The 27,941-nt window shown below is 43.7% G+C and overlaps 1 protein-coding gene across 7 annotated transcripts in view; it reads left to right on the top strand.

Moving 5' to 3' along the window:
* Window positions 1-27,941, top strand: part of SPAG17 (sperm associated antigen 17) — a 299,338-nt gene that overhangs the window by 80,983 nt on the left and 190,414 nt on the right. For all 7 annotated transcript variants that reach the window (XM_048819705.2, XM_048819724.2, XM_048819697.2 and 4 more), the window contains exons 4-8: window positions 6,136-6,267; window positions 8,094-8,298; window positions 18,078-18,269; window positions 19,935-20,116; window positions 26,029-26,163. In XM_048819705.2, the coding sequence (XP_048675662.2) occupies window positions 6,136-6,267; window positions 8,094-8,298; window positions 18,078-18,269; window positions 19,935-20,116; window positions 26,029-26,163 (846 nt within the window). The remainder of the gene's footprint in view (window positions 1-6,135; window positions 6,268-8,093; window positions 8,299-18,077; window positions 18,270-19,934; window positions 20,117-26,028; window positions 26,164-27,941) is intronic.

Here is a 27,941-nt window from a genome sequence, read left to right as displayed (position 1 = left end):
AGCTTCAGTTACATCGAGTCAATTCATAGTTAGAGGCAGAATTTTCTTTCTCCCCTCTTTCACTTGGCAGGGGAAATTCCTATGAAACTGAACAAGAAACCATGAAAGCCCAAGGTCAATGGTGTTGTCTGTCTCAGCCCTGGTCTACACTATGAGTTTAGTTCATATTTAGCAGCGTTCATTCAATTTAACCCTGCAACCATCCACACAACGAAGCCATTTTTGTCTACTTAAAGGGCTGTTAAAATCAATTTCTGTACTCCTCCCCGACGAGGGGATTAGCACGGAAATCAACATCGCCAGGTAAAATTTGGGGTAGTGTGGACGCAATTCGATGGTATTGGCCTTCGGGAGCTATCCCAGAGTGCTCCATTGCGACTGCTCTGGACAGCACTCTCAACTCAGATGCAGTAGCCAGGTAGACAGGAAAAGCCCCGTGGACTTCTGAATTTCATTTCCTGTTTGGCCAGCATGGCACAGGTGATCTTTTAGAGCTCATCAGCAGAGGTGACCATGGAGTCCCAGAATTGCAAAAGACTTATAGAATATCAGGGTTGGAAAGGACCTCAAGAGGTCATCTAGTCCAACCCCCTAATCAAAGCAGGACCAATCCCCAGTTTTTGCCCCAGATCCCTAAATGGACCCCTCAAGGGTTGAGCTCACAACCCTGGGTTTAGGAGGCCAATGCTCAAACCACTGAGCTACCCTCCCCAACATGGACCAAATGGGAGGTACTGGATCTGATTGCTGTACGGGGAGATGAATCCATGCTATCAGAACTCCATTCCAAAAGGCAAAATCCAAAATATTTGAAAAAATCTCCAAGGGCATGAAGGACAGAGGCTATAACAGGGACCCACAGCAGTGCCACATGAAAATTAAGGAGCTCAGGCAAGCCTACCAAAGAGACAAACGGCCGCTCCGGGTCAGAGCCCCAGACATGCTGCTTCTATGATGAGCTGCATGCAATTCTAGGGGGTATCCCTACCACTACCGCACCCCTGTAAATGGACTTCTGCAAGGGGGAGTCTCACGCAACAGGGATGAGGATTTAGGGGATGAGGAAGATGATGATGAGGAGTAGGATGAAACTGTTCTCCCCGACAGCCAGGAACTGTTTATCACCCTGGATCCAATAACCTCCCAACCTTCCCAAGGCGGGCTCCCGGACCTTGAAGGCGGACAAGGCACCTCTGGTGAGTGTACCTTTGTAAATATACTACATGGTTTAAAAGCAAGTGTGTTTAATGATTAATTTGCCCTGAAGACTTGGGATGTATTTGCAGCCAGTACAGCTACTGGAAAAGTCTGTTAACGTGTCTGGGGATGGAGCGGAAATCCTCCAGGGACATCTCAATGAAGCTGTCCTGGAGGTACTCCTAAAGCCTTTGCAAAAGGTTTCTGGGGAGGGCAGGCTTATTCAGTCCTTCATGGTAGGACACTTTACCACGCCAGGCCAGTAGCACATAGTCTGGAATCATTGCATAACAAAACATGGCAGCGTATGGTCCCAGTGTTTGCTGGCATTCAAGCAACATCCGTTCTTTATCTCTCTGTGTTAGCCTCAGGAGAGTGATATCATTTGTGGTCACCTGGTTGAAGTAGGGAATTTTATTAAGGGGATGTTCAGAGGTGGCTGTTCCTGCTGGGCTGTTTGCCTGTGGCTGAAAAGAAATCATCCCTGCTGTTAGCCAAGCAGTGGGGGGAGGAGTGAAGCGATCATCCCAGAGAATTGGATGTGGCAGGGGGTGGGGGTTAGTTGGGTTTGTGCTGCACGTTAACTTGAAAACCACAGCCCCTCCTTTTAAATGGCCAACCCATTTTAAATGGCCAACCCAATGGGTGCGTGGTATGGGAAATGAGGGCACTGCCATTTGAAGCAATTCCCACATGTTATGAAGGTTAAAGAAGCCAAAAGACTGTGGCTTACCATGGCTGCCTGCAAGCCAAATTCTGTTGCCCAGCCCTGCATGTGTGAGCTCTCACACCAAACTGGCAGGCCCTCAATAGAAGAGGCAAAATGCAACCTTGTACCGAAAGCACATGTACTATGTAATGTTAACAGCTTGTTCACCGTGAAAGAGTCTACCCATTGTTCTCTAAAATGTGTCTTTTTAAATACTACTCTCCCTTTTTTTTTCCTGCAGCTGCAAATGTTTCAACACTCCCCCTATCATTTCCATCCAAGAGGCTAGCGCAGATAAGAAGGTGAAAAAAACGCACTCGCGAGGAAATGTTCTCCGAGCTCATGCAGTCCTCCCGCACTGAAAGAGCTCAGCAAAATGCGTGGAGGCAAGCAATGTCAGAGTCCAGGAAAGCACAAAATGAATGCGAGGACAGGAGGGATGCGCGAGAGGAGAGGTGGTGGGAGCAAGTGGAGAGGTGGCGGCAGCGTGTTGAGAGGAAGTAGGATGCAATGCTGAGGCTACTGGAGGATCAAACTGATATGCTCCGGGTATGGTTGAGCTGCAGCAAAGGCAGCAGGAGCACAGACCACCGCTGCAGCCCCTGTGTAACCACACGCCCTCCTCCCCAAGTTCCATAGCCTCCTCACCCAGACGCCCAAGAACGTGGGGAAGGGGGCCCTCCAGGCACCCAACCACTCCACCCCAGAGGACTGCCCAAGGAACAGAAGGCTGGCATTCAATAAGTTTTGAAGGGCAGTGTGGCCTTGTCCTTCCCTCCTCCACCACCCCACCCGGTGCTTCCCTCCTCCCGCACCTCTCCCGGGCTACCTTGGCAGTTATCCCCCTATTTGTGTGACGAATTAATAAAGAATACATGAATTTGAAACAACAATAACTTTATTGCTTCTGCAAGCGGTGATAGAAGTGGGGAGGTCGGTTGGCTTACAGGGAAGTAGAGTGAACCAAAGGGGCAGGTTTTCATCAAGGAGAAACAAACAGAACTGTCACACCGTAGCCTGGCCAGTCATGAAACTGGTTTTCAAAGCATCTCTGATGCACAGAGCACCCTGCTGTGCTCTTCTAATCGCCCTGGTGTCTGGCTGCGTGTAATCAGCGGCCAGGCGATTTGCCTCAACCTCCCACCCTGCCAAAAACATCTCCCCCTTACTCTCACAGATATTGTGGAGCACAGCAATAACAATGGTAATATTGGTTTCGCTGAGGTCTAACCGAGTCAGTAAACTGCACCAGGGTGCTTTTAAACGTCCAAATGCACACTCTATCACCATTCTGGTCTTGCTCAGCGTATCGTTGAACAGCTCCTGACTACTGTCCAGGGTGCCTGTGTATGGCTTCATGAGCCATGGCATTAAGGGGTAGGCTGCGTCCCCAAGGATAGCTATAGGCCTTTCAACATCCCCAATGGTTATCTTCTGGTCTGGAAAGTAAGTCTCTTGCTGCAGCTGTTGAGACAGACCAGAGTTCCTGAAGATGTGAGCATCATGTACCTTTCCTGGTCAACCCACGTTGATGTTGCTGAAACGTCCCTTGTGATCCACCAGTGCTTGCAGCATCATTGAAAAGTACCCCTTTCAGTTTATGTACTCACTGCCTTGGTGCTCTGGTGCCAAGATAGGGATATGGGTTCCGTCTATGGCCTCACCACAGTTAGGGAATCCCATTGCAGCAAAGCCATCCACTATGACCTGCACATTTCCCGGAGTCACTACCCTTGGTAGCAGCAGCTCAGTGATTGCGTTGGCTACTTGGATCACAGCAGCCCCTACAGTAGATTTGCCCACTCCAAATTGATTCCCGACTGACCAGTAGTTGTCTGGCATTGCAAGCTTCCAAAGGGCTATCGCCACTCACTTGTGAACTGTGAGGGCTGCTCTCATCTTGGTATTCTGGTGCTTCAGGGCAGGGGAAAGCAAGTCACAAAGTTCCATGGAAGTGCCCTTATGCATGCGAAAGTTTCGCAGCCATTAGGAGTCATCCCAGACCTGCCACACTATGCAGTCCCACCAGTCTATGCTTGTTTCCTGGGCCCAGAATCAGTGTTCCACGGCATGAACCTGCCCCATTACCACCATGATGTCCACATTGCCGGGGCCCGTACTTTGAGAGAAGTCTGTGTCAATGTCCTCATCACTCTCCTCACCACGCTGCCGTTGCCTACTCGCCTGCTTTTGCAGGTTCTGGTTCTGGTTCTGCATATACAGCTGGATAATGTGCACGGTGTTTAGAACAGTCATAACTGCCGCGGTGATCTGAGCGGGCTCCATGCTTGCCATGATATGGCGTCTGCAGGAGAGCAGAGTTGCAGTGGAAGCGGTGGCTGGCGACAGATGCCTCAAGAATAGATATTTATAGAGAATGACGAGAGGACCTGCAAGGTGGATTCATGAGGGCAGGAGAGCAGAGTTGCAGCGGAAACAGGAGCCCATGACCGCCAACATGGAGAAATTCGCTATTGAGATAAGAGCAGGAGAGCAGAGTTGCAGCGGAAGCGGTGGTTGGATGACCAGTTTTGCAGACCTACTGCACTGTCTGCTGCCAGCAGCACCAGGACACAACAGCAGCGGTGTCGGTGAGCTGAGCGGGCTGCACGCTTGCCATGGTATGGCGAGACAAGAGCAGGAGAGCAGAGTTGCAGCGGAAGCGGTGGATGACAACGGTCATATAGAGGACCTGCGAGGTGGATTCATGGCACCAGGAGAGCAGAGTTGCAGCAGAAGTGGTGGTTCAATGATGCCAGTTAGCAGTCCTACTGCACTGTCTGCTGAAAGCAGTATGGCACCCGCACGGAAAAAAGGCACGAAATGATTGTCTGCTGTTGCTTTCATGGAGGGAGGGGCGACTGACGACATGTACCCAAAACCACCCGCGACAATGTTTTTGCCCCATCAGGCATTGGGAGCTTAACCCAGAATTCCAATGGGCAGCAGAGACTGCGAGGACTGTGGGATAGCTACCCACAGTGCACCGCTCCGAAAGTCGATGCTAGCCATGGCACTGTGGACGCACCCCGCCAACTTAATGCGCTTAGTGGGGACACACACAATCGACTGTATAAAATCGCTTCCTAAAAAATTGACTGCTATAAATTGGACCTAATTCCGTAGTGTAGACACACCCTCAGACAAGACACAATTCAGCAAAATGCAGCATTCACCTTCGTTGCCTGACACTGAGCAAGTAAAATAGACACCATATGTACCCAAGTGTAATTGCTCCAAGGGGGGAAAAATAGAAACATGTCAGAACATTTGAGTAGCACCTAATTCAGCCCAAGGTTATACATAAATCTGATGCTTGCTTAGAAACAAAAGTAGGAAAATATTATGGCTGGATTTCTCTTCAGCACTGCTCTCTGCACAGGGTAACTTTATTAGAGCGAAAACAGAAGTGAAAAGAAACATGTAACAACTTTTTATTGTGTTTTGTGCCTTCTTCTTTTTTTTGCTGTAAATACAGTGGTTATGAGACTCCAAGGAAAACAGCCCAGATGTTAGTGAGTTGTATGAAATTTAGTGGCAACAGGCTGTAAAAAGCATAGTAATAAAACAGCCTGTCAGTGTCACACATCTGGACAATGCAGCTGTATGTTCCTGCCGCTGTCATCACCTTAGGAAAACTCAATAGCCTTATTTCACCGCAATTAGGCTACATAGTACCAGCCCAATCAACATTAAACAAAGAGAGGGTGTCTTTGCACCAGTATAGCCCCGCTCAAATTGCCAACAAGCAGTTTGTATCTTTCAGTGAGGGTTAGTCGCTCAGACACTAGCCATTTTGTAAACAGTAGCCCAGGCTATCCCAGTTGGTTTGGTATCTATTCAATGCTATTTAATTTATAACTCTCTAAGTTGCTGTTAATATCACTCCACTATTTAAAACCTAACAATGAATGTTTTTACAACATGAACTGGAAATCTGTATACTCCTAAAATGAAATGTAGAATGTTGCCCCCCTCTCAGCTTGTGTGTAGTGTGACATTGAGCAGCACTCCAGCCGATTAGCAAGAAGGACCTGAGAGCCAAGGAGTGGGGATAGGCAGTCACTGGTGTTGGGTCATTTTTTGAAAGTAGACTTGGGATGGCCATATCACTGTGAGCCACGTACTTTAAAATGTGAAATATCAGTCCACCTGTCAGCACACACGGTGTATGCCAAATTTTATATTGAAACTGTATTAATAATAACTCTTTCTTCACCTCTCTGCAGGTGATAGAGGCAGCCAAAGCCATTCTGGATAGTGGAGAGCAGCTTCCTGTAACACTGATTGGAAAACTACTGAAATTTCAGCTGCTTTGCATCAAACAGAAGGACCTGCAGAGAAGAGCAGCTGAAAATAAGGTATTCTTGTGTGCTGTAGGGAAGTCGTTCCACCCAACTTTATGAAGGCAATTCCATTTCCTCCAGATCACATAGTCAAGTGTTGCCCAAGAAAATTCAACTTCTGTCCCTCCTACTATTAGAAAATATTATCCAATAAATGCATTTATAACTGAGGAGAAGCTAGAAACAAACAAAATAGAATATTCTTTTTTATTAAGTCTTTAAAATAGCTAACCCTTTAAATATTCATTCCTGAGTACTGAGATGCAGAAGGTGGGACAGGAGAAAGAAAAACAGAAAGGGAGCAAAGTTAATACAAAAGTCCTTGTAAGAGGAATGAGAAGGAAATAACTGTTTAGTAATTATAAAGAAGTTAGGAATTATAGGTGAAGACATCGGAAGAAACAAATGGGATACAAATGCAGGACAGCTAGGTGCTGCAGTTTATGTAAAAGGTTAAAGAATAAGCAAATGAGACTACAGAATGTAAGGAAATATTAAACTGGGAAAAAAATAGTAGCAAAGGACTCTGAAGGTGTTGAAGACATCTAGAGCTCTTTGGTCAAAACCTGACAAGTTCAGTGTCTACTGTGTTCGGGACTTAATTCTAGGAAATGACCCAGATGCAATAAATAAGGCAGTGTTTTGTGAACATTCTAGAACTGACAATTATATAATCTGACTCTATGTGTTCATTGGGTTAGGAACCCAAAGCAGTAGCACAAAAAGATGGGGTTTACAAAAGTCTGAAGTGGAAAAAATTTGAAATGAGATATAGAAAACTGGTTGGAATCCACGAAGCCACTAGATAGCTTGGAGACATGTCTGAATGGTTTAAAAGGAGCACATCTGAGGGTGCTTAGCACCAGACTGAGAAGGAAGAGAGCAAAAGAAGGCAGAATCTCTGATTTCTAATCTGAACTAGAAGACAATATCTACAGCCAGAAAGGATGCTTCTTCTACGGTATCCAGCAAAACAACTGAGTATTGTAAATCATACCAATTACACAGAGTGCGGAGAGCTTTTCTTGCTGCTTGCACTCCCTTTAACATGACACAATGAGAGGGCAAAAAAAAGAAAAGAAAAATCGAATGTACCTTTTAAAAAATTCATTTAATCTAATCTGGGGCCACAAACACTAAATTGCTTAGTTCTAATCATATGATTTTAACTGCAATTGTTTTACCTTATATTACAGATACATACTGTCCACCTTAGCTCTATTATAATATAGTTTTTGTCTGTGAATTATCTAATGATTCATTAATGTCCTGTGTGAAATTAATTTAGTGCTCTCAGTCCCAGTTCATAGTGGATAGATGTTCACATCAAAGAAAAGACAAACAGAGTTGGCACCAATTGATTCCATAGTTGGCAGTTTCAGTAGAGAAGCTAAGGACTGAACCAGCCTTAGAGTCTGAACTTTTTCATCAGCCACAGTTCCTTCCTGGTCCACAGGGAAGCTTGCCCTGCTGCTGCAAGTATTGTACCTGGTCTGAAGCTTAAAGCATCAGAGATTATTAGTTTCCAGTGTTGTGTCAATCCACCTTTCACCAGCACCAATTTCACTCATTTTTAAAAATCACAGTTATTTTCTTATATATACCCTATTCTTTTAGCATGAGATCTTGGCACTGCTATTTAATAGGAATATAATAAACTGAAGAGCGTGAGGAGGGAAAAAGGGTGGAGTCAAGACAGCTGCACCAAAACAAAATCCTGAAGGGTCAGAGGGAAAAATATTCAAACAAATATATTCAAACGGTAAGGTTTTACTACAGTCAACTATTTGTTCTGTACATGCTTAGACTAATATGTGAGATTAGTTCGTTAATTTTACCAGGCAGCAGAAGAGCGAGAGAAGGAGAAAGAAAAAGACAAAGGGAAAGCTAAACCTCCTGGCAAGAAGGAAAAGCCGCCCAGTGCCAAGTCTGCAGGAAAAGGAGGGAAGGGAAAGAAAGCTGAAGCAGTACAAACAGCAACTGCTATTAAAAAGGACACCACACTAAAGCGACGGGGAGAAGAGGAGGAAGATGACAAATATTTGGGTATGTAAGGCATGCAGATACACTGCTAATCAACTCACCCAAAGAGCATTTAAAAGTCTTGAACCTACCTGCTGATTCAAGACTGATGTATTCCCTTTAGAAAGATTGAAACTCATTATTAATCAAGAAAGAAAATAGTTACATTTATCGCCATATCCATGAGGCAATCTTCTTGTGTTATAAAATATCAAAAGCTGTACAAGTTAATAATGTGCTAACCAGTTCTGAGAAAAATCATATTCCTAAACCATAGTGGACATGGCTAAAAACATCCACTAAAGGAAGCCAAAAATGTTGAGGAATTTACAAAGCTCTGCACCTCTAGACTGGTGGCATACTTAGCGTGGAGCCAGGGTTTGTAACTACAGAGCAAGTTTAATCTCCCATCTTCCAACTCCAGCAGACCAGCTGTTATGTGTCTCACGCTCTCACAGAGCTCTTCACAGCGAGGCTTAAAGCATATAGGGTATGTCTACATTGCAATGTAAGCCCAGCCTCAGACTCAGGCTTGAGTCAGAATCTCCCTTCTGTACATACATTAATCTCTCGGGCTCAGATCCAGGGTCCTAGGACCCCGTGAGGGTGGACACCTCAAGCCCCAGTCAAGCTGGGACACAAAGTTAAAGCCCTATTGCTTTGCAGTATAGATACAGCCGGTCCGGATTTGGGTCCTGGGAATCTGCCAGATTTCTTTGTCCTGTCCCTCCCAAGAATCACCAATTGACTCAAAGTCCTGGTCTACACTAGCGGGGGAGATCAATCTAAGTTATGCAACTTCAGCTACGTGAATAACATAGTTGAAGTTGACATACTTAGACCTACTCACAGTGGTATCTTCACTGCGGTGATTCAACTGCTGCCGCTCCCCCATCGACTCTGCCTGCCTCTGCCTCTCGTGGTACAGGAGTTGACAGGAGAGCGCTCGGGGGTTGATTTATCACGTCTAGACTATATGCGATAAATCGACCCCTACTGGATCGATCGCTGTCTGCTGATCCAGTGGGTAGTATAGACATACCCCAAGAAAACAGAAGCAACTCTCCTTGTTCTAGTACAGCAGTTTGATCAATCGGCATTTAACCCTTCCATTTTATTCTGACCTCTGAGCTGAAAATACACCTTCAGAGAACCTAACACTCTTAATTTGCAATGCACGCTGACCAAAAGTCCTTTGCAAAGAGTCCTGCTTCACGGTCAGGGGAGCACAGCCAGATTTTGGTTAATCTGTGGTTGAGACCAGCTAAGCAGTGGATTCTAGTAAGAGTACCAGGAATGACCATGCATACCAGTAAATAGCAAAGAACCTGGCAGCACTGGAAATGTATTGGACTGGTGACCAGTGCAGGAAGCAAATTAAACAGTTCAAGACCAAGTACTGGAAAACCAGGAACCAGAACTGCACCTCAGGCAGCTCACCGACATCATACCTGTTTATGACATTGACCGGGTGCTGGGTACTGCACTAAGTACGGGTCCGAGAGCGGTGCAGTATGATCTGGTCAGCTGGGATTGTGACCTGGTGGACTCAGAATCCAGTATGGGAGCTGAGGGGAACCAGCAGCAGGCTTTGAATGAGGCCAGTGGAAGAGTTTCCATAATGAACTTATGGTTGAAGTTCTGGACTGAGCCAACAAGCCGGTGAAATACCAACATACCTTCATGGACCATGTAGCAGGCTGACTGGAGGGCTGGACAGCCTAGAGGTTAGAGTGTGTGGCTCCCGGCCCCCTGCTTGGTTGCGGGGCCTTAGCCTTTAAGGCTAGGGGTGGGAGGTAGGGGGACACAGGCCCTCCCTCTCCACGAGGTCCTAGCCCAGGGCCCTGTATTTGTCAATCCCTGAACAGGGGCACCCCTCCCAGCAAGGACCTTACATTTGCTGTCCTTGGCTACTTCCTACCAGTCTGTTCAGTCTGGGACATGGCCTCTCTAATCCTCTTAGTTTGGTGTCCTGATTCCTGTAGGATCTTTCTCGTGGGTCTTGAATGTCGCCTTGTTACGGTCGCAGGCTCCTTTGAGTAGACCAACAAAAGTTGGGGAGGCCGAGCCCCACAATGTCCCACTCAACATTTCTGATGCACCAAAGGTACCTGACAGAGCTATGGTGGAGCAGGCGAAGGAGGAAACAAACATGGCAGACTCAGACCGGCTGATGCTGCTCATGACACTTGATATAACTGCTGATTTCCCCTACGTAGACCAGTACTTCTGGAGCAGGGCCACAAGCACAGACTGGTTGGACCACATCACGTTGCAGACCTGGACTGACTAGCAGAGGGTCCAGAACTTTCACATGAAGAAAGCAACATTTCTAGAGCTCTGGTACTGAATGCTGAACTTGTAGCAAAGGTGGCCACCCATCTCTGATCTGTAGCACCTAGCTTGGCACTTGTTAACATGTATAGATTGTTGTCTGTCCACATGTGAAATTGAGCACCACACAAATAGTCTCTCAATTTCTCTGCGGCAGTCCATAGAAAGGCAAAGAATTCCAACTTGTGTATGTGGTAGTGAATTTCACTGTCAGAAAGGCCTTGGCTGGCAAAGGCCACAGATCTCCAGTGGCCTTTAACTTGTTTATAGCACTCCCTCCCTCACCTTCCTAACTAATTTCTGTATGGTGAATGAAAGGCTGGCTTCGGTCAGCAAAGACTAGGGCTAGGGCATGAGTTAGGTAGTTAATTATTTCCTGAAGGGATTTTTCATATCTTTTGCTGCATATCAGTTTCCAAAAGGTCATAGTGTGTTTGTTCAGGAGGCCTTGGGTACTTTACTTTAACTTTTACCTTAGATATCCTTTTGCTGGACTGATATCCTTTAGTGAGATAATTTGGTAGCTTTGCAATGATAGCGTATTTTTTCACAATCTGCAGTAGTAGCCTCTAACTCCTATGAAAGGCTTAAGCTTTTTGTAATAATGTGGGGTTGCCCATGTAGTGAGTACAGATACTATTTGATCAGGATCCATACTTACTTCATCTTGGTATACAATGTGACCCATATATTTGTCTGCTGTTCTGTAGAATTGACATTTATCAACTGATACCTTTGGTTAATTGGCTTCCAACCAGTTTAGCACTTTTAGAAGCCTTTCTTCTTATTCCCCCAGAGTTCTTGCAAAAACATTCAGGCCATCTGTCACATTGTGGGGTGCAATCCAGACCAGTGAGGGGTTGTCACTGTCTTCCCTGAAATTGTAAGTGCCTTACAATGCTTTGCTATTGTAGCTCCCAACCTGGGCCACTCATAAACAGTCTACCAGTATGCAAGTCACACCCTGAGGTGTCTGTGCATAGCTGCAGCCCTGGTCCAGCAACTCTGACCCCAGTAGCCCGTCAGCAATACACCAGCCACACTTTGGTTTCCAGCAGCCTTAATTACGACCTGCAGGGTGACCCCAATGTACTTCCAGTCCTGAATTTCCCCCCAAATGAATGTTCTGCATGGTCCAGCCCTCTCCTGGACAGGTCAAATATTAAAAGTCCATTGCCCCTGTCAATATTCAACAGTTTGCTACTTTAACTGGAGTTACCAAACAGTTCAGTGTAAACACAACACTGGATTAGTTTAGTTAAACAAATTTATTTTATTTTTAATCTATAATGAGAGATTTTAAGTGACTACAACTATAAGGCATTAAAGGCAGAAATGGCTTCAAGATAAATAAAGATAAAATGTTTTCTAATAGCTAGAACTTAAAAAGTTAGACTTGTTTCAAGGTAAAATACCAGTTACCAGCAACAAGGCTGACCAGATTCTCAACTAAGGCTGTCCCTCAAAGTTAGCTGAAAAAGAGAGCGACTTTGGGGTCTTCTTGCTCTTCACTTTTATAGTCCAGTCATCCTTTGAAGGAAATTCTTCAGAGGATTATCCCTCAAAGCAAAGTTTATTCAAACAGTAAAGAAGGTGACATGGAGTGTGGTGAAGGTGGCTCCATGCTCTTTGTTCTCTCCTGTGTATGCCGATTTGCCTTGTCTCCTGTCATTCTCCTTCTTACTGTCTCAAGGACTCTGTTTACTACAGGTTTCAGAGGAACAGCCGTGTTAGTCTGTATTCGCAAAAAGAAAAGGAGTACTTGTGGCACCTTAGAGACTAACCAATTTATTTGAGCATGAGCTTTCGTGAGCTACAGCTCACTTCATCAGATGTTTACCGTGGAAACTTCAGCAGACTTTATATACACACAGAGAATATGAAACAATACCTCCTCCCACCCCACTGTCCTGCTGGTAATAGCTTATCTAAAGTGATCAACAGGTGGGCCATTTCCAGCACAAATCCAGGTTTTCTCACCCTCCACCCCCCCACACAAATTCACTCTCCTGCTGGTGCTAGCCCATCCAAAGTGACAACTCTTTACATAATCAAGTCGGGCTATTTCCTGCATAGATCAAGGTTTTCTCACATCCCCCCCCCACCCCCATACACACACAAATTCACTCTCCTGCTGGTAATAGCTCATCTAAACTGACCACTCTCCAAGTTTAAATCCAAGTTAAACCAGAGCATCTGGGGGGTGGGGGGGGTAGAAAAAAACAAGAGGAAACAGGCTACCTTGCATAATGACTTAGCCACTCCCAGTCTCTATTTAAGCCTAAATTAATAGTATCCAATTTGCAAATGAATTCCAATTCAGCAGTTTCTCGCTGGAGTCTGGATTTGAAGTTTTTTTGTTTTGAGATAGCGACCTTCATGTCTGTGATTGCGTGACCAGAGAGATTGAAGTGTTCTCCGACTGGTTTATGAATGTTATAATTCTTGACATCTGATTTGTGTCCATTTATTCTTTTACGTAGAGACTGTCCAGTTTGACCAATGTACATGGCAGAGGGGCATTGCTGGCACATGATGGCATATATCACATTGGTGGATGTGCAGGTGAACGAGCCTCTGATAGTGTGGCTGATGTTATTAGGCCCTGTGATGGTGTCCCCTGAATAGATATGTGGGCACAATTGGCAACGGGCTTTTATGTAAATTGAGGTAAATTGACATGTTTAGGATAGACCTGTTTAACAACTTTGCCTAGTCAGAGCTGTGTGGGTTTGAACATGTGCTAACATCAACATATAGGGGGAATTCATAACTTTAGATATGATGATGCTATATACATTTCACCATGATATTGTTGACCAAGTTATTAGTTTTCAAATGTAACCTCTCAGGCATATTTTGTACAAGCAAAGCTCATGTCTTTCATAAATTCCTCTATTAGACTTTGAAACATGGCAGACACTCCAGATATTCCCTTGGGCATGAGTTCAAACTGATAGAAACTGAAAGAGCAGATGAATGGTGTCTTTTTGTTCCAGCAGGATCTGGTAATATTCACTGCAAAAATCCACCACTGAGAACCCTAGCAAACAGACCAAAGTATCTTGTACTTGAGGAATGATGTAGTGATCTATCACCGTGCATCTTTTGAGCACTTGGTTGTCTCTCTCTGTTTATCCTTATGTTCCCATTCAACTTCTGTACTCCCACTATAAAAGAGATATATGGGCTGCACGATTCTGCAGTAATGCTATTTGCAAGCAGTTCCTGAAGATGGTGTTGCAGGTCCTCCATCTTGGAGAGAGCAATCTTCCTAGAACAGGGGTGGCCAACCTGTGGCTCTGGAGCCACTTGTGGCTCTTCAGAAGTTAATATGCGGCTCCTTGTATAGGCACCAACTCCGGGGCTGGAGCTACAGGTGCCAATTTTCCAATGTGCCAGGGGATGCTCACTGCTCAACCCCTGGATCTGCTACAGGCCCTACCCCCACTCCACCCCTTCCAGCCCCCTCCCCATAGCCTGCCGTGCCCTCGCTCCTCCATCCTCCCACCACCTCCTGCATGCCACGAAACAGCTGATTGGGGAGGGAGGGAGAGGTGCTGATCGGCAGGGCTGCTGGTGGGTGGGAGGCTTTGATGGGGGGGCTGCTGACGTATTACTGTGGCTCTTTGACAATGTACATTGGTAAATTCTGGCTCCTTCTCAGGTGTAGGTTGGCCACCCTGTCCTAGAACTTGCTCTGAAAGGACATGAGTCTTATAGTGTGATGACATGGTCTTCTGCCTACATGCATCCCATGACCCATTTGTATAGCAAGAACACCCTGGATCTTTTACAAAATTTCTTCCTCAGACTCTTGCAGGGTCTACTGGTGGAGTCTGGATTCACATGTGGGGGTGGGGTGGGGAGGGAAGATCTCTGGCTCAGGGTGTTTAGGTATTGCTCCCCAACTCATCTGCAGGAGTTGGGGAGTACCTCAAAAAGTCAAGAGTTGTTCCCTATGAGAACAGACACATCAGACACCAGAACCTATCACTGCTGCTGTGTCCACTTCTTGTCTTTTCCTGACAACTTCCTCTGAAAATTCCAGGACCGCTACGATGTTCCCTTGGTAAGGGTATTCATCCATGCTAAGGCCACACAGGTCTAGTCCAATCAGTGGCTTTACTGTCAATTCCTGAGCATCTTTTGGTAGAAAAACTGAAATAGGCCCTTGGGATCCAGTATCAAGTAAGTTATACATTCCGTCCCTTCATCCTTTACAGTAACCTCTGCTTGAGCTTCTATTAGTCATGGTGGTATTTAGGCTTGGAGAATCTTTTCATGGGAGCCTTTAAGTCAGAGGTTCCCAAACTGTAGGTCGTGACCCCAATATGGGGCCAGGCCATCAGCAGATGGGGTTGCAGCAATCTCTAGTGTACGGAGGACACCATTTTGCTCTGCACAGTATGACTTCCATGCAGTGCATGTGAGGCCATGCTGCATAGAGGATGCCATTTTGCTCTACAAAATTGCATCCTCTGCACAGCATGACCTTGCATGCACCATACATATGAGGTCATGCTGTGTGGAGGATACCACTTTGTAGAGCAAAATGGCCTATTCCATACGATATGACCTCACACATACAATGTGTGCAAGGTCACACTGTGGGATGACCTCCTGAGGTCCCTTCCAACCCTGTGATTCTATGAATCTAAGAGTGCCATTTTCTCTTCAAAATGGCATCCTCCATGCTGTCTGGGTTCCCGGGAGAAAATAGTTTATTCAAATGAGGTTGTGCCAGCAAAAAGTTTGGGAACCCCTGCTTTAAGTTCTGAGAGCCTGAGTGTCTCCCTTCTGAAGCCCCTTGCCAGTTTCTCAATTCCCCCCAACTCATCCTCAGCATCTGGTACACTAAGGTGGGATTCTCTTCATTCTGATACTTGATAGCAATATGTACATCCTGGCCACAACCGTAGCAGAAAAATTGTCCTCTCCTCTTTTGCTCTTACAGGAAAGTGACTCTAAATGCTGTTGTCTTATTAACCACTGCCTCTGGCTCCTTGTGCCCTGAAGTCTTGAATGAGTTGAGAATGGAATGAGGTCCCTGTTTGCAAGTACCGAATCTGTGTATTAAACAAATACATTTTTATTAAGAGGGAAAGGAACACAGCATTAATTTGGGAAAATAATGCAACCATCTGTTTATACAAATAATAAGTAAAACATGCACCTGCACAGTATCTTTGGCAGTAGTCCTTTGTTTTCCCACTTTCTGATGTGAATGTCAGATGTCCCTTTCCCATATCACTTGCCCTACTTCCCTTTCTGTGCACCCCACTCAGTTTGTTGGCAGTGTTTAGTGATGTCCAAGAGTTTGGTCCCTCTCCACCATTCCAGTGGGAAATGCTGCTTGGTTTCCATGAAGAGAAACCCTGTCACTGCCTCTAGTCTCAATGCTGACTCTGCATCACCTCTCACATGGCATATAGGACCATTGACTAGAGTGCTTGCCACCAAGGACTTGCTTCTCACTACAAAGTAGCTGCTCCCTCTCTGTCTGGCTTAAATCCAAGTTCCATTCCCTGGCAATGCCAGAGAGATATTTTTGGTTAGGGTGACTTCATTTTTCTGTTGCATAGCAATGATTATATTTCATTAACCCACACCCAAAATGTAATAGAATTTTAATCAGAACAACCAAAATGTTCATACTGGGAGGGTGGATAACATGCAAATAAGGTCTACTCAGTCTCTCTTCCTCCAGTTTAAATGGCAGCAGAGAGCACTTTCATAAAGCTTCAGAAAAAGAAAAGGAGTACTTGTGGCACCTTAGAGACTAACAAATTTATTTGAGCATAAGCTTGAGCTGTAGCTCATGAAAGCTTATGCTCAAATAAATTTGTTAGTCTCTAAGGTGCCACAAGTACTCCTTTTCTTTTTGCGAATACAGACTAACACGGCTGCTACTCTGAAACCTGTCATAAAGCTTCAGAGTTAGCGCAGACTTACATTAATAAATAGCCTTTTGTCATACACTGCACAGTAGCTCTAAAGTGCTGTAAGAAGTATGTGCAACCAGTAAGAGTCAACTAGTACGGAGTTATATTTGCTATTCAATATTGTAAAGTGCAGTAATACACATTAAGGTGCAGAGGGAGGGTTTGATCCTGCAAGTTGCTGAGCGCTCTAGTCCAATCCAGCAAAGCGTTTAAGTACGTAATAGTCCCAATCACATCGTGTATTTAAATGCTTTACTAGACTGGACCAGAGTGCTCAGCACTGTGCAGAATTGAGCCCTTTATGAGACAAGGCTCACTGTATACTGCACTTTGTTTCCTGCAACATATAGTAGAACCTCAGAGTTACAAACACCAGAGTTACGAACTGACCAGTCAACCACACACCTCATTTGGAACCAGAAGTACGCAATCAGGCAGCAGCAGAGACCCCAAACAAAGCAAATATAGTATAGTACTGTGTTAAAAGTAAACTACTAAAAAAAAAGGGAAAGCAGCATTTTTCTTCTGCATAATAAAGTTTCAAAGCTGTATTAAGTCAATATTCAGTTGTAAACTTTTGAAAGAAAGACCATAACTTTTGTTCAGAGTTACGAATAACCTCCATTCCCCAGATGTTTGGAACTGAAATTCTGATGTACTGTTTTCCAGTTTTGCTAGTGAATCAGGATGGTGTCTAGAAAGCTCTGCCTCATTCAGTACATATATTCACTTCATTTCCCCCTGAGCAGTAAACTGTGCTATGCATGCCTTCATTCATTTAGAACACTTGGAGATTATTAAAAAGCATTTTAGCTGTGTAAAAACACACTCCTGCACATGTTCAAACTATAATTGACAAACCAAACGAACTTGGGCAAATCAAAAATCCATTTTTCACCAGAACACTGAAAAGTGCCTATCCTCCCACAGGACTCATCCTGCCACATTTCAGCTTCTTACCCTTATGCACTTTGGTGCTAAATCAAAGTCAAAGACTTTTTATGATGTGGAAATGTTCCTTTTCCATTTCCCTCACTCTCAAAACCAGCTCAAGTATTTTTGTACATACTTTCCTAAAAAATTCACTGTTGGACAGTAACTGTTTCATGTACCATATGCTGGGTAAGAACATGATAGCACTCCATATTTCTGAAACTAAACTGGCTCTCTATTAAAAGAACTATTTACAGAGATGCTGCATCTGTAGCACTCTTGCCATGTGGAGACATACTGGCTTCCTGGTGCCTCCTCCAAATTCTTCGCTTCTGCAAGCTGTGCTCTTCCCTACAAGTTCCATGCAGGTTGCTACAGAAACCACTTGGAAAATTTCAGTCTAAAATATGAAAGTTCAGAAAATTGTGTGCATCAGAACAAAAGGGTTACAATAGAAATGTTTGTGCAACCTTAAATATGGCTGTTGCTATGCAATTGAGCTACAATATACTTTAATATAACAGTTGAAATGATCTATTCTAATCTACTTTCCTTTTGTAATGTGACTGGTGATTTCGATATTTTGAACAGATGATGAACCAGATGATGCCCAATATTACTTCATAGTTTGGGGTTTCCACAACCCTCAGTTACTGCCTGTGCTCTCTGAGCTTGGGGTCAGTATCTCAAATGTGATTAAGATTTCTTCTGAAAATTACGAACCATTGCAGACATACTTGGGAGCAGCTAACCTGCAAGAAGAATCATTACTTACACCTGAAGGTAAGCTAGTGATAGGACAAATATCTTTTATAAAATCCTAACTATTCTATTTTAAAAATTTTATTTAAATTCTTATCCATGCTTAGCATTGTGTTATCTGAGTGCCTGTGCTCTCTTTTTGAAACGTTTTAAATATCTAGGCCTACAGGAGGAAATGAGCTGAATATTTGTATGCTACCACTTAGGAGTCAGCCAGTTAGCTTCTTTCATGCTTGTCACTAGTGCTGGTACTTGCTTTGCCTTGTAATCCCCAGGAGATGTACTATGGTATCACAACTATTAGAGATGGAAAATTTTCTTGTCCAATATTTACAGAAGAGATTCAACAATACTTTTCTCCTCTTAATATTCTTCCTCACTCCCTTCTTTTCCCAGTTTTCTAGATCTTACATTGAAGAATAATTAACTAGTGGCATCTAGCCCACCTATCACTTTGGAAAAATTGGTATAGTATTAGTATAAATGAAACTTATAGGTCAAAAATTTAAATGAAAGGACTACAGATCTTGAGTAAATTGTCTGCGAAGCCTCTTAAAACATTTATCAGTTACAGGAACTGAAGATGCATCTCAAGCTCTTTAAGACTGATGGAGTCATAGAATGATAGAATATTAGGGTTGGAAGAGACCTCAGGAGGTCATCTAGTCCAACCCCCTGCTCAAAGCAGGACGAACCCCAACTAAATCATCTCAGCCAGGGCTTTGTCAAGCGGGGCCTTACCCCCACTGCACTGTATCATACTCAACATATAAACATCTGTACCATACACTCAGACATAATTTTCCAATTCACATTCGTTTGATAACAACCCTTGAGCAACATCAGTAGATGGAAGTGCCTTAGTTGAGGAAGGATAGTCCAGGGTTATCTTCATAACTGCCACAGAATCCGTGTGTGGCCTTGGGAAAGTTACATAGGCCAAACGTTTCAGAACAGTCCACTGCCATGTTTTTGGGGTCATCACTGGAGTTATACCAGGGATAAATTTAGCCCCAGGCCTGATTTTTAGAGGTGCTGAGCATCCAGAACTCCACATGAAATCAAGGCATTTGCAGTTGCAGATTCTCAGCAACTCCAACAATCAGGCCATGATCCCAGAGTGAGTTTGCAGGGCTGGCATTTAGCAAACACATTTTTTCCTCATTATCTGGGTACATCTGTAATTTGATCATTACAATACAGTAAACATGGAAACCTGCACTGACATTTCTACAATCACATTTCACTGATGAAATGCACTTTAATCTCTCTTTGTCTTAGTTTCAACATCTATAAAATGGGGATAATAATACTTACCTACCTCACATTTAAAGAAAAGTTACTAGTTTAGGCCCAAGGCATTTCGATAAGTATAACCTTAGATTTTGGATTTTGGGCATTTATTTGTTGTTTCTTCAAGTGCAACATCCTACGAAGTTTTTCCCTCCTTAAATTTTTGTTGTGTATTTACAACCTTAAGTTGGGCTTGACCTCGGATATTTTTCTGGGAATTTGCTTAAGAATGGGAATTGTTTGAACAACACTTAGGGTAGAGTAGACCAACCTGCAATTCATGTTTCCTTCTCAATATTCCAGAAATATGTCTCATACTCACTATTCCCATGTAAAAGGGAGATATTTGGATACAAATATGCTATAATTTATCTAATAATGATGCATTTATAGTTGTAGAAGCTGAAAAAATGAAGAAAGCTAAAGCTATCAACGACTTGGAAACATTCTGGAAATACTTGGAGCCAATTCTGAACAGTGGGAAACATGGATCACCTCTCTTTGATGTTGCCAGACTTCATCACATAGTAAAGGAAAATACTTTTCCCCCAGACTGGACTAATAGTGACATGATGGTTAGTAGTTTCTTCTTTCACAATGAGCTGCCCATTTAGTTTTTATAGCATTTAACACCAGTTTAAGTACATTGGGAATTTGAGCTGTGTGTGTCTGTAAAACTTTGAACCAGACTAATTGGTTTACAGAGCATACAAACTATGCCTATGGAGATTATAATCGCCTTGAATGAAAGCCATTTATTTTCCATGCCTTATAAATTTGCTGGGTGTATCTATAGGGCTTCTATGTTCTTTGAACAAATGTGTTAGAGAGTGAGTTTCTAAACCATGGGCCATGGCTGTAGAGTTTGTAATCTCTTTGAAGTATAATACTAAACAAATTCATAGCTTCCACACACTCCTCATTAGAGGTTCAAACATTGGTATTGAATAAATTCAAAATTATAGTACCAGCCCTTTAACAATAGATCTGTGTCCTAGATCTCATTGAGGGCAAATGAAAATAAAGGAATAATAAAACAAATGTGGAATTTCTGGGCAAGCCATTGTTGAGATATGATGTTCTAATGTACATCCCACATTGCCTCTGGGGGGTTAGCCCCAAAGCATGCTTCAAATGCAGTATACAATGATGGCCACCGACCCTCTTTCTTAGAATCATAGAATATTAGGGTTGGAAGAGACCTATGCGGTCATCTAGTCCAATCCCCTGCTCAAAGCAGGACCAACACCAAATAAATCATCCCCGCCAGGGCTTTGTCAAGCCAGGCCTTAAAATCCTCTAAGGATGGAGATTCCACCACCTCCCTAGGTAACCCATTCCAGTGCTTCACCACCCTCCTAGTGAAATAGTGTTTCCTAATATCCAACCTAGACCTCCCCCATTGCAATTTGAGACCATTGCTTCTTGTTCTGTCATCTGCCACCACTGAGAACAGCCTAGTTCCATCCTCTTTGGAACCCCCCTTCAGATAGTTGAAGGCTGCTATCAAATCCCCCCTCACTCTTCTCTCCTGCAGACTAAATAACCCCAGTTCCCTCAGCCTCTCCTCGTAAGTCGTGTGCCGCAGCCATCTAATCATTTTTGTTGCCCTCCGCTGGACTCTCTCCAATTTGTCCACATCCCTTCTGTAGCGGGGGGACCAAAACTGGATGCAGTACTCCAGGTGTGGCCTCTCCAGTGCTGAAGAGAGGGAAATAATCACTTCCCTTGATCTGCTGGCAATGCTCCTACTCATACAGCCTAATATGCCGTTGGCCTTCTTGGCAACAAGGGCACACTGATGACTCATGTCCAGCTTCTCATCCACTGTAATCCCCAGGTCCTTTTCTGCAGAACTGCTGCTTAGCCAGTCGGTCCCCAGCCTGTAGCGGTGCGTGGGATTCTTCCATCCAAAGTACAGGACTCTGTACTTGTCCTTGTTGAACCTCATCAGATTAGTCTTAAAGACTAATCACCCAGTAGAAACCAACCAGCATTTCTTTCATCCGCAGAGGCGTCCCAGCTCAGAACTCTTCCCCCAAGTTTCTTGTCTTTATTTTTGTGCAGATTGAATTCTCTTTTTCTGTTCTTCTTTTCTTCTGTTCTCCTTTCCACCCATATCTTCAGCTCTTCCTCCCATGTGAGCTTTTTTTCTTCTCTTCCATTTCCTCTCAGAGCATCATTGGCTTTGTTCAACAAGGTCACTCAATCTGGTACCACATAGAAGATCTCCCTCCCCACAGTACTGCTTCAAATACAGCAGAATTCAGCATAGCTGCAGTGCAAACAAAGGAAGGACAGCCCTCTGCTAAAAAGTAGTTTTGTACCCCACTCCTTTTTAGCGAGGATCAGTGTGACCAGGAAGTAGCAGAGAAAGCCCAAGCAGTTGCTAGGTGTTCCTACTCCAGATCTTTACCATAGCAAGGGATCCAGTGTCTCCCTGTTCACATTAGATGAGGGGGGAAATCCTAAACTACCATAACACATTCCATAATTTCTTCCAGTTTATTTGTGGTTTAGAGTAATAGGGTTAGGGGACAGACTATTTCCTTCCAACACTTATATTAGAGGATTAAATTTTGCATATAAACAGTCAGTGAGTGAGCAGGTATTCTCAAACCTGAAGGGATCAGATTGCATGTGGCTAATTCCACAGTGGCTTCTAAGGCATGCCTTGGAAATGCCTCATTTGTGGAAACATGTAGAACTGCAACTTGAAGTTCAGTCCACGTGGCATTACTTTTGTCACCTGACCTTGAGATTCAATGTCCATTTTGGGAGAGCAGTTCTTTGGTCATTCAGTTAAAATCCTCTCATTCCCATCTCTTTTATGGGTCTGTTGCTTATGAATATCCCAACAGTAAATAACTTTACTGTCAGAGACCAATATAGACTCTAAAGAAGTGTGTGTGTGTGGGGGGGGGGGGTTTGTAGGGCTTTAAAGAAATACATATACATAAAGACATACACCGAAGGACATAGGATCATATCATAGTATACAGTGAATAGATGCAGTAAGTCTATTTCAGTGGATTTCCTCTGGAAAGTCTTTACTGAGGTTAAATACAGCTCTGAACTGCCTCCAGGACATGCATGGGGAGGACTCAAATGAAGGACTGCCAGACATGTTATCTGAAAGAAGAGAGACTGACGTATAATACAAGTAAATTACCTTTAGTCAGGTTTGCATATTTTGAAAATGTGCCTTGCCACAAATATCAGACTTTCCCAAAACACCCTCCTGTGCCCAAAAAGTACAGGTGGGAAGTTTTAGACGGAAAACAGGGTGTGGGCTTTTTTTACAAAGTATGCGTGTGCTGGGAGGAGAGATGGTAGGGAATTGAATTAGAAACTCTCATCTTATCCTAGCTATTTGTCTTGTTGAACATTGGCAGTTCATGTTGCTTGTACTGTCTGTAGAATTTCTCATTTTGTTTATAATGCTTGCAAGTTCAAAACATTCCAACAAGCCTAAATTAAAATGTTCCAGTGTCCTAGTAACCACTGATGAATAATGAAACAAACATGAGGAGGTTTCTAGATCAACCATTTTGGCAGATGTTTTGGGTTGGAAAAAAGAAAAGAAGTTCAGACTTTTTAAAAAATAAAAACACTAACTTTTCAAAGTCCTATTATTCAAAAATGACTTGCCTTACTAATCTTGAAGTATCCTGTCATAAAGACAAATAATATCAAAAGTGATTGGTGATTTTGGGTGTCTAACTTGAGACACTTTAAAGAACTTTAAGTTTCAGAACGTGTGTGCTTAGCTCTGATGTAAAACCAGGTTCAAGATGTCTCAAGTTTGGGAACTTAAAACAGCCTTGTAAAATCATTATAATAATTACTATAATTATTTTTTATTTTTTTTAATTTGTGACCCAAAAATTTTTGACTGGCTCATCTTACATACAAAATGGGTGCACCAAACTGGTCAGAGCAAAGAAAACTGAATGTATTCATTCTCCCCAGTATGGGGAAAAGAACCAAAATCAACAAAACACATCAGAGGTTACCATAAATAACTTTATAAGGCTCTCAGCCAAAGATAACATTAGACTAACTTGCCAGCTGTGAGCCAGAGCTTCTCTGACTAGCCCCCTTTCTCCTCAAGTTTCATTTTTTTTTAATCCTGTCTCCTATGTTTCTGGTTCCTATTTGCTAACTTGTTGCACCCATGACTCCAGCAGGGTTTAGCTAATCTGACTGTTCCAGTCATCAGTAGCCCATCAGCCACTCAGATTAGCTTTTTACATACACCCAGAGTGTGCATTTGGTTTTCTGGAAGGGAAAGAAAGATCTATCTTTCACACTATATTCATATAGCATACACTCATATTAATACCATTCAGAACAGGGAAACCCAGTACAGGAAAGATAGATGAATCTCAAATGGTTAAAGTCACTTAACTTTATACACCGTCTCTTGACAGACAAAACTATCAAAATTTCATCCAAAAAAAAGAGACCATTTTTGTTTTGCCCAAGAAAAAATTAAATGAAGAGTCAGTTTTAAAAATCTGTTGTATCATTTTTGTGAAGCCTAGCATAAACAGAAGAATATGGCCAAGCCAGCTAATGCCAAGTGAAGCTTGAGTTGGCCTCAGGTTGGAATTGGTTATCTGGCCCCAGGTGATGTCAGTCTCATGGTGATGGCAAATCCTGTCTCAGTTGTTTTACTCTTTCCACTGTATCATTCAGTGTTTAGTAAAATCCACAGCAAAACACATCAGAAGCTTTCACCCTCCAACTTACAGCTTCATTCAAATGTACTTTTGGCCTTTATGTGGTCTAGTGGCATCATATTGCTTCCACCTGTGGAATCAGAGTTCAGGTCTTGAGGTCTTCTCCCGCCCCCGCCCACCCCCCCAGGACAGCAAACAGTAGGAGTACTGTGGAATGACATTGAATTCTGTAAGGAGGCTTGTTCTGCCTTCCTTGGGTGGAGGGAGTGTGGTCACTTGTAGCAATCTACAGCTGCATGCAGTTACAGCTGCACCAATTAAAACCTGCACATTTGATATGAGGGAGAGAATACAGTGCCTTCTGTTACAGAAAAAGAACATTGGCCTAAATCTAAAAAAATCTAAAATTCCTCCTTAGGTGCCTTGATTCACCTTTAGGCTTCACTGACATTCTCACAACTCAGCTGCTGCCTAAGTCCCCTAAGTGACTAAATTTCTGCCAGTAGGCATGCGTAAAGCCACCTAAGTCCTGACACTTCCCCAGAGCTAATGAGCTTCTCAGAGCCCTGAAGCAGGATTGTCAAAATAGGCGTTCTCACTATCTATCTCACCTGAGGTTCAATCCCATGGACATCCTCAGAGCATACCTACAGGATGGGGCATGGCACACAGTGGATGGCTACATATGTGAACATGCATCCAGAATACCCAATAGCCCAATGGTTAGGGCACTCACCTGGGATGTGGGCAACCCAGTTTCAAATGCCTGCTCTAATGAATATTCATTATTTCTAATACTGCAATGCCTAGACTACCTAATGCTAAGCACTGTACAAACAGAACGAAAATGGAACAGCTCAGACAGGAAAGATTGAAAAAGGGACTTACAAAGAATAGCATATAACCCAGTGGTGAGGGCCCTCACATGGGATGTGGGAGACCTGTTGGAGCTGTTCAAGTTCTTGCTAAACAGGCAGAGAAGAGACTTGAATCCAGGTCTCTCACATCCTAGGTGAGCACCCTGGCTATTGGGCGGATTTTTTCTGGTATTTCATCTGCTAGGGCATGGGCTGCCTAAATGGCTGAGCTGGCTCAGGCACCTAACTCCAGGAGGTGATTCACAACTTGAGAATCCTGAACAGAGATAGGCACCCCACTTCACCCTGTCAGTCAGGTGCCTAGAGGCCTAGATGAATGGCAGTTAAGTGCTTAAATACCTTTGAGGTTCTAGGTCTAAATTCTGCACCATTCCTCTACATTTCACTCCTATCTGCCTTAGGTCCCCATTTAGCTTGCTGGCTTCTGAGTATCCTTCCTCGGATGCCTGATTCTCCTCATGCATTATAGGGAAAGCCTGGGAGCCTAACTAGGTCTACGAATTAGGCATTCCCTTCGTAGTTTTGTGCATTTAGCCCATAGACACATGCCATATATCTAAAGAAGAATTGGCTTTAACTGACATTATTAGTACCATTTTAATCTTCTGTAGAACTCTAGCCACTATAGGCAGTGTTACACATATACACCATTCAATATGTAACAGAACGTGATGTGATAGTTGGGAGAATAAAAAGGAAAGATGAGGGAGATCTTGAAAAAAATTCTTCATCCTCATCACCTCCAAGAAGAAGCCCTGTTTTCTTAGACTGACATTACAAATTAGCATTTTGAATTAATAAGGGGAAACATTTTTAAAGGATGGTAGGTTTGTTGCTTAGAGAGTTGCTATTTGGTGGTTGAGTTCCACTGTGCTGTTTTGTGTATAAACTTGATCCATCATATCTGTTTCTCTTTTCTCATAGCTTGCATTTGGAACTGTGCTATTTGAAAGCATTGCTTGTTTGATGTATGACTGTCTGGACTGGAAAAGACAACATCAGCACTACTTGGAAAACACCAAGTTTATTAATGTCCCTGTAATAACAAAGAACAAACAGGTACAGCCTTCTGCAACTTACGAAGGGACGCTTTGCTATAGGTCATGGTTATGCGGCGTAATTAGGTACTAATTTAAGTGAAACTGCATGTTTTAACTACTGCACTCAAAAAACTCAAACCCAGGCCATTTACTACCTATGTGACCTTGTGTAAATTAGAATCAGGCCCTTTGTCTTAAGTGTTAAATCCTCAAAAATTGAAAACAAACAAACCAAAAACAAAACAAAAAACCACCACCAGCTTGAAAATCAGAAAAAGAAAACTTTTAAAAATCGCACAGAAATAAAGTTAGTTTAATATGGCAATAAACATTTCTTCAGTTGGCGTAAGAAACTACATTACATTGGCTCTGAAGTTCAGATCCTACAACTTCTTGTGCCTGGGCAGACTGCTGCGCGCATACAGAACTCAGTGGGGTCTCACACATGTGCAGCAGTCTACCCATACCCAAGAAGCTGAGGTATCAAGGCCTTGATTCTAATCAACTACCTCCAAAATCTAATAAGGAATGTGTTAGATGAATATCAGAGGTGAACTGCCTTCTCTGCTTTTAATTTGAGACATCAAGAAAGCCTTCCTGTCACCAGAATAAAAAAGAATATTGCTTGTGATATTTCATCTAGGTTTGGGAGGGAAAAGGCCAGAGGTGGAAAAACCAAGAGCAGCAAATTCTGCCTTGAGTAAAAGCCATTTCTTCTGTCTAATATATAGTATATGAAGCTTTAAATTGGTTCTGAAATATAAACAGTAAAAAAGTTATTTTAAATACTAGTTCCACATTTTCCAGACAAACTTCATTACATATTCTCAGTCATAAGTAGATGTAAATATTATAATTACTGTTCCAGCAGAAAAGCCAGTTTTATATGAAGATATAGGCCTCTATCCTGAAAGTACTGTATGTGAGCCTCCCTCTGCACTTGCACATACCTCCACTGGCTTCAATGGGATTTTGACGGGGTGGGGGTATTCCATCCAGTGTGGTGTGAGTGCACCCCATGAATAAGTGCCAGACTGCCCTTGGCCTCAGGACAGTAAGACCTAATGATCAGAGCCAAAGGAGTTGTCCCTCCTCTCAGGTCTGTCAGGCCTAGTGGCCGGAGTCAATAACCACGCCCTGGCTCTCAGGCCTAGCGGCCGTTCAGGGAAGTGGGCCGCCACCTGGGGGTGGCTGACGGCCCAGGCCCTCCCTGCTCCACCGTGTCCTGGCTCAGGTCCCTAACAGTGGCATAGTGTTCCACCACTGAGCCAGTGGGGCTCCAATGGAAACATGCCAGCTTTCCACAGGACTATAGCTAGTCCCCCCCAGGCCACTTCCAACCATGTCTCCTGGAGCTGCGGTTGAGGCATCATCAGGGTCCCCAGGCCTCTTGGTGCATGGGGTTCCTAGCAATGCTGATCCCCCTCGGGCATCCGCATGTACTTGGGCATCTGCCTGGTTTCAGCACCTCCAGCTTTCGCAGTCAGAGGGTCCAGCTGCTCCCGGGCTGACGCCAGCAAGGAGTGTTCTTCCTCTTCAGCTGTCAGCCCAGGCTGAGCTGGGCTGCTCCCTTTTATATGAGTGCTGCACCTAGAGCATGCCCCATGGGGATGTGGTTTGCTCAGCCCACAGCGAGGAGTTAACCGTCCCCGTCCAGTGTGGGGGATTCTGCTTGCCCAGGGGTCATCTTGCACAGAGTAACTTGCCAGATCAGTTCATTTACAAAATAATATCTAAATATTCAAAAATGTCCACTACTTTTCGATGTTTTTACCTAGAAAGCAATATGCACCTGAA

This window comes from Caretta caretta, chromosome 1, assembly GCF_965140235.1.
Source record: "Caretta caretta isolate rCarCar2 chromosome 1, rCarCar1.hap1, whole genome shotgun sequence".
Lineage (NCBI taxonomy): Eukaryota > Metazoa > Chordata > Testudines > Cheloniidae > Caretta > Caretta caretta.
The sequence above is the reverse complement of the archived record's forward strand: the minus strand, read 5'-3'. Positions and strand labels throughout refer to the sequence as shown.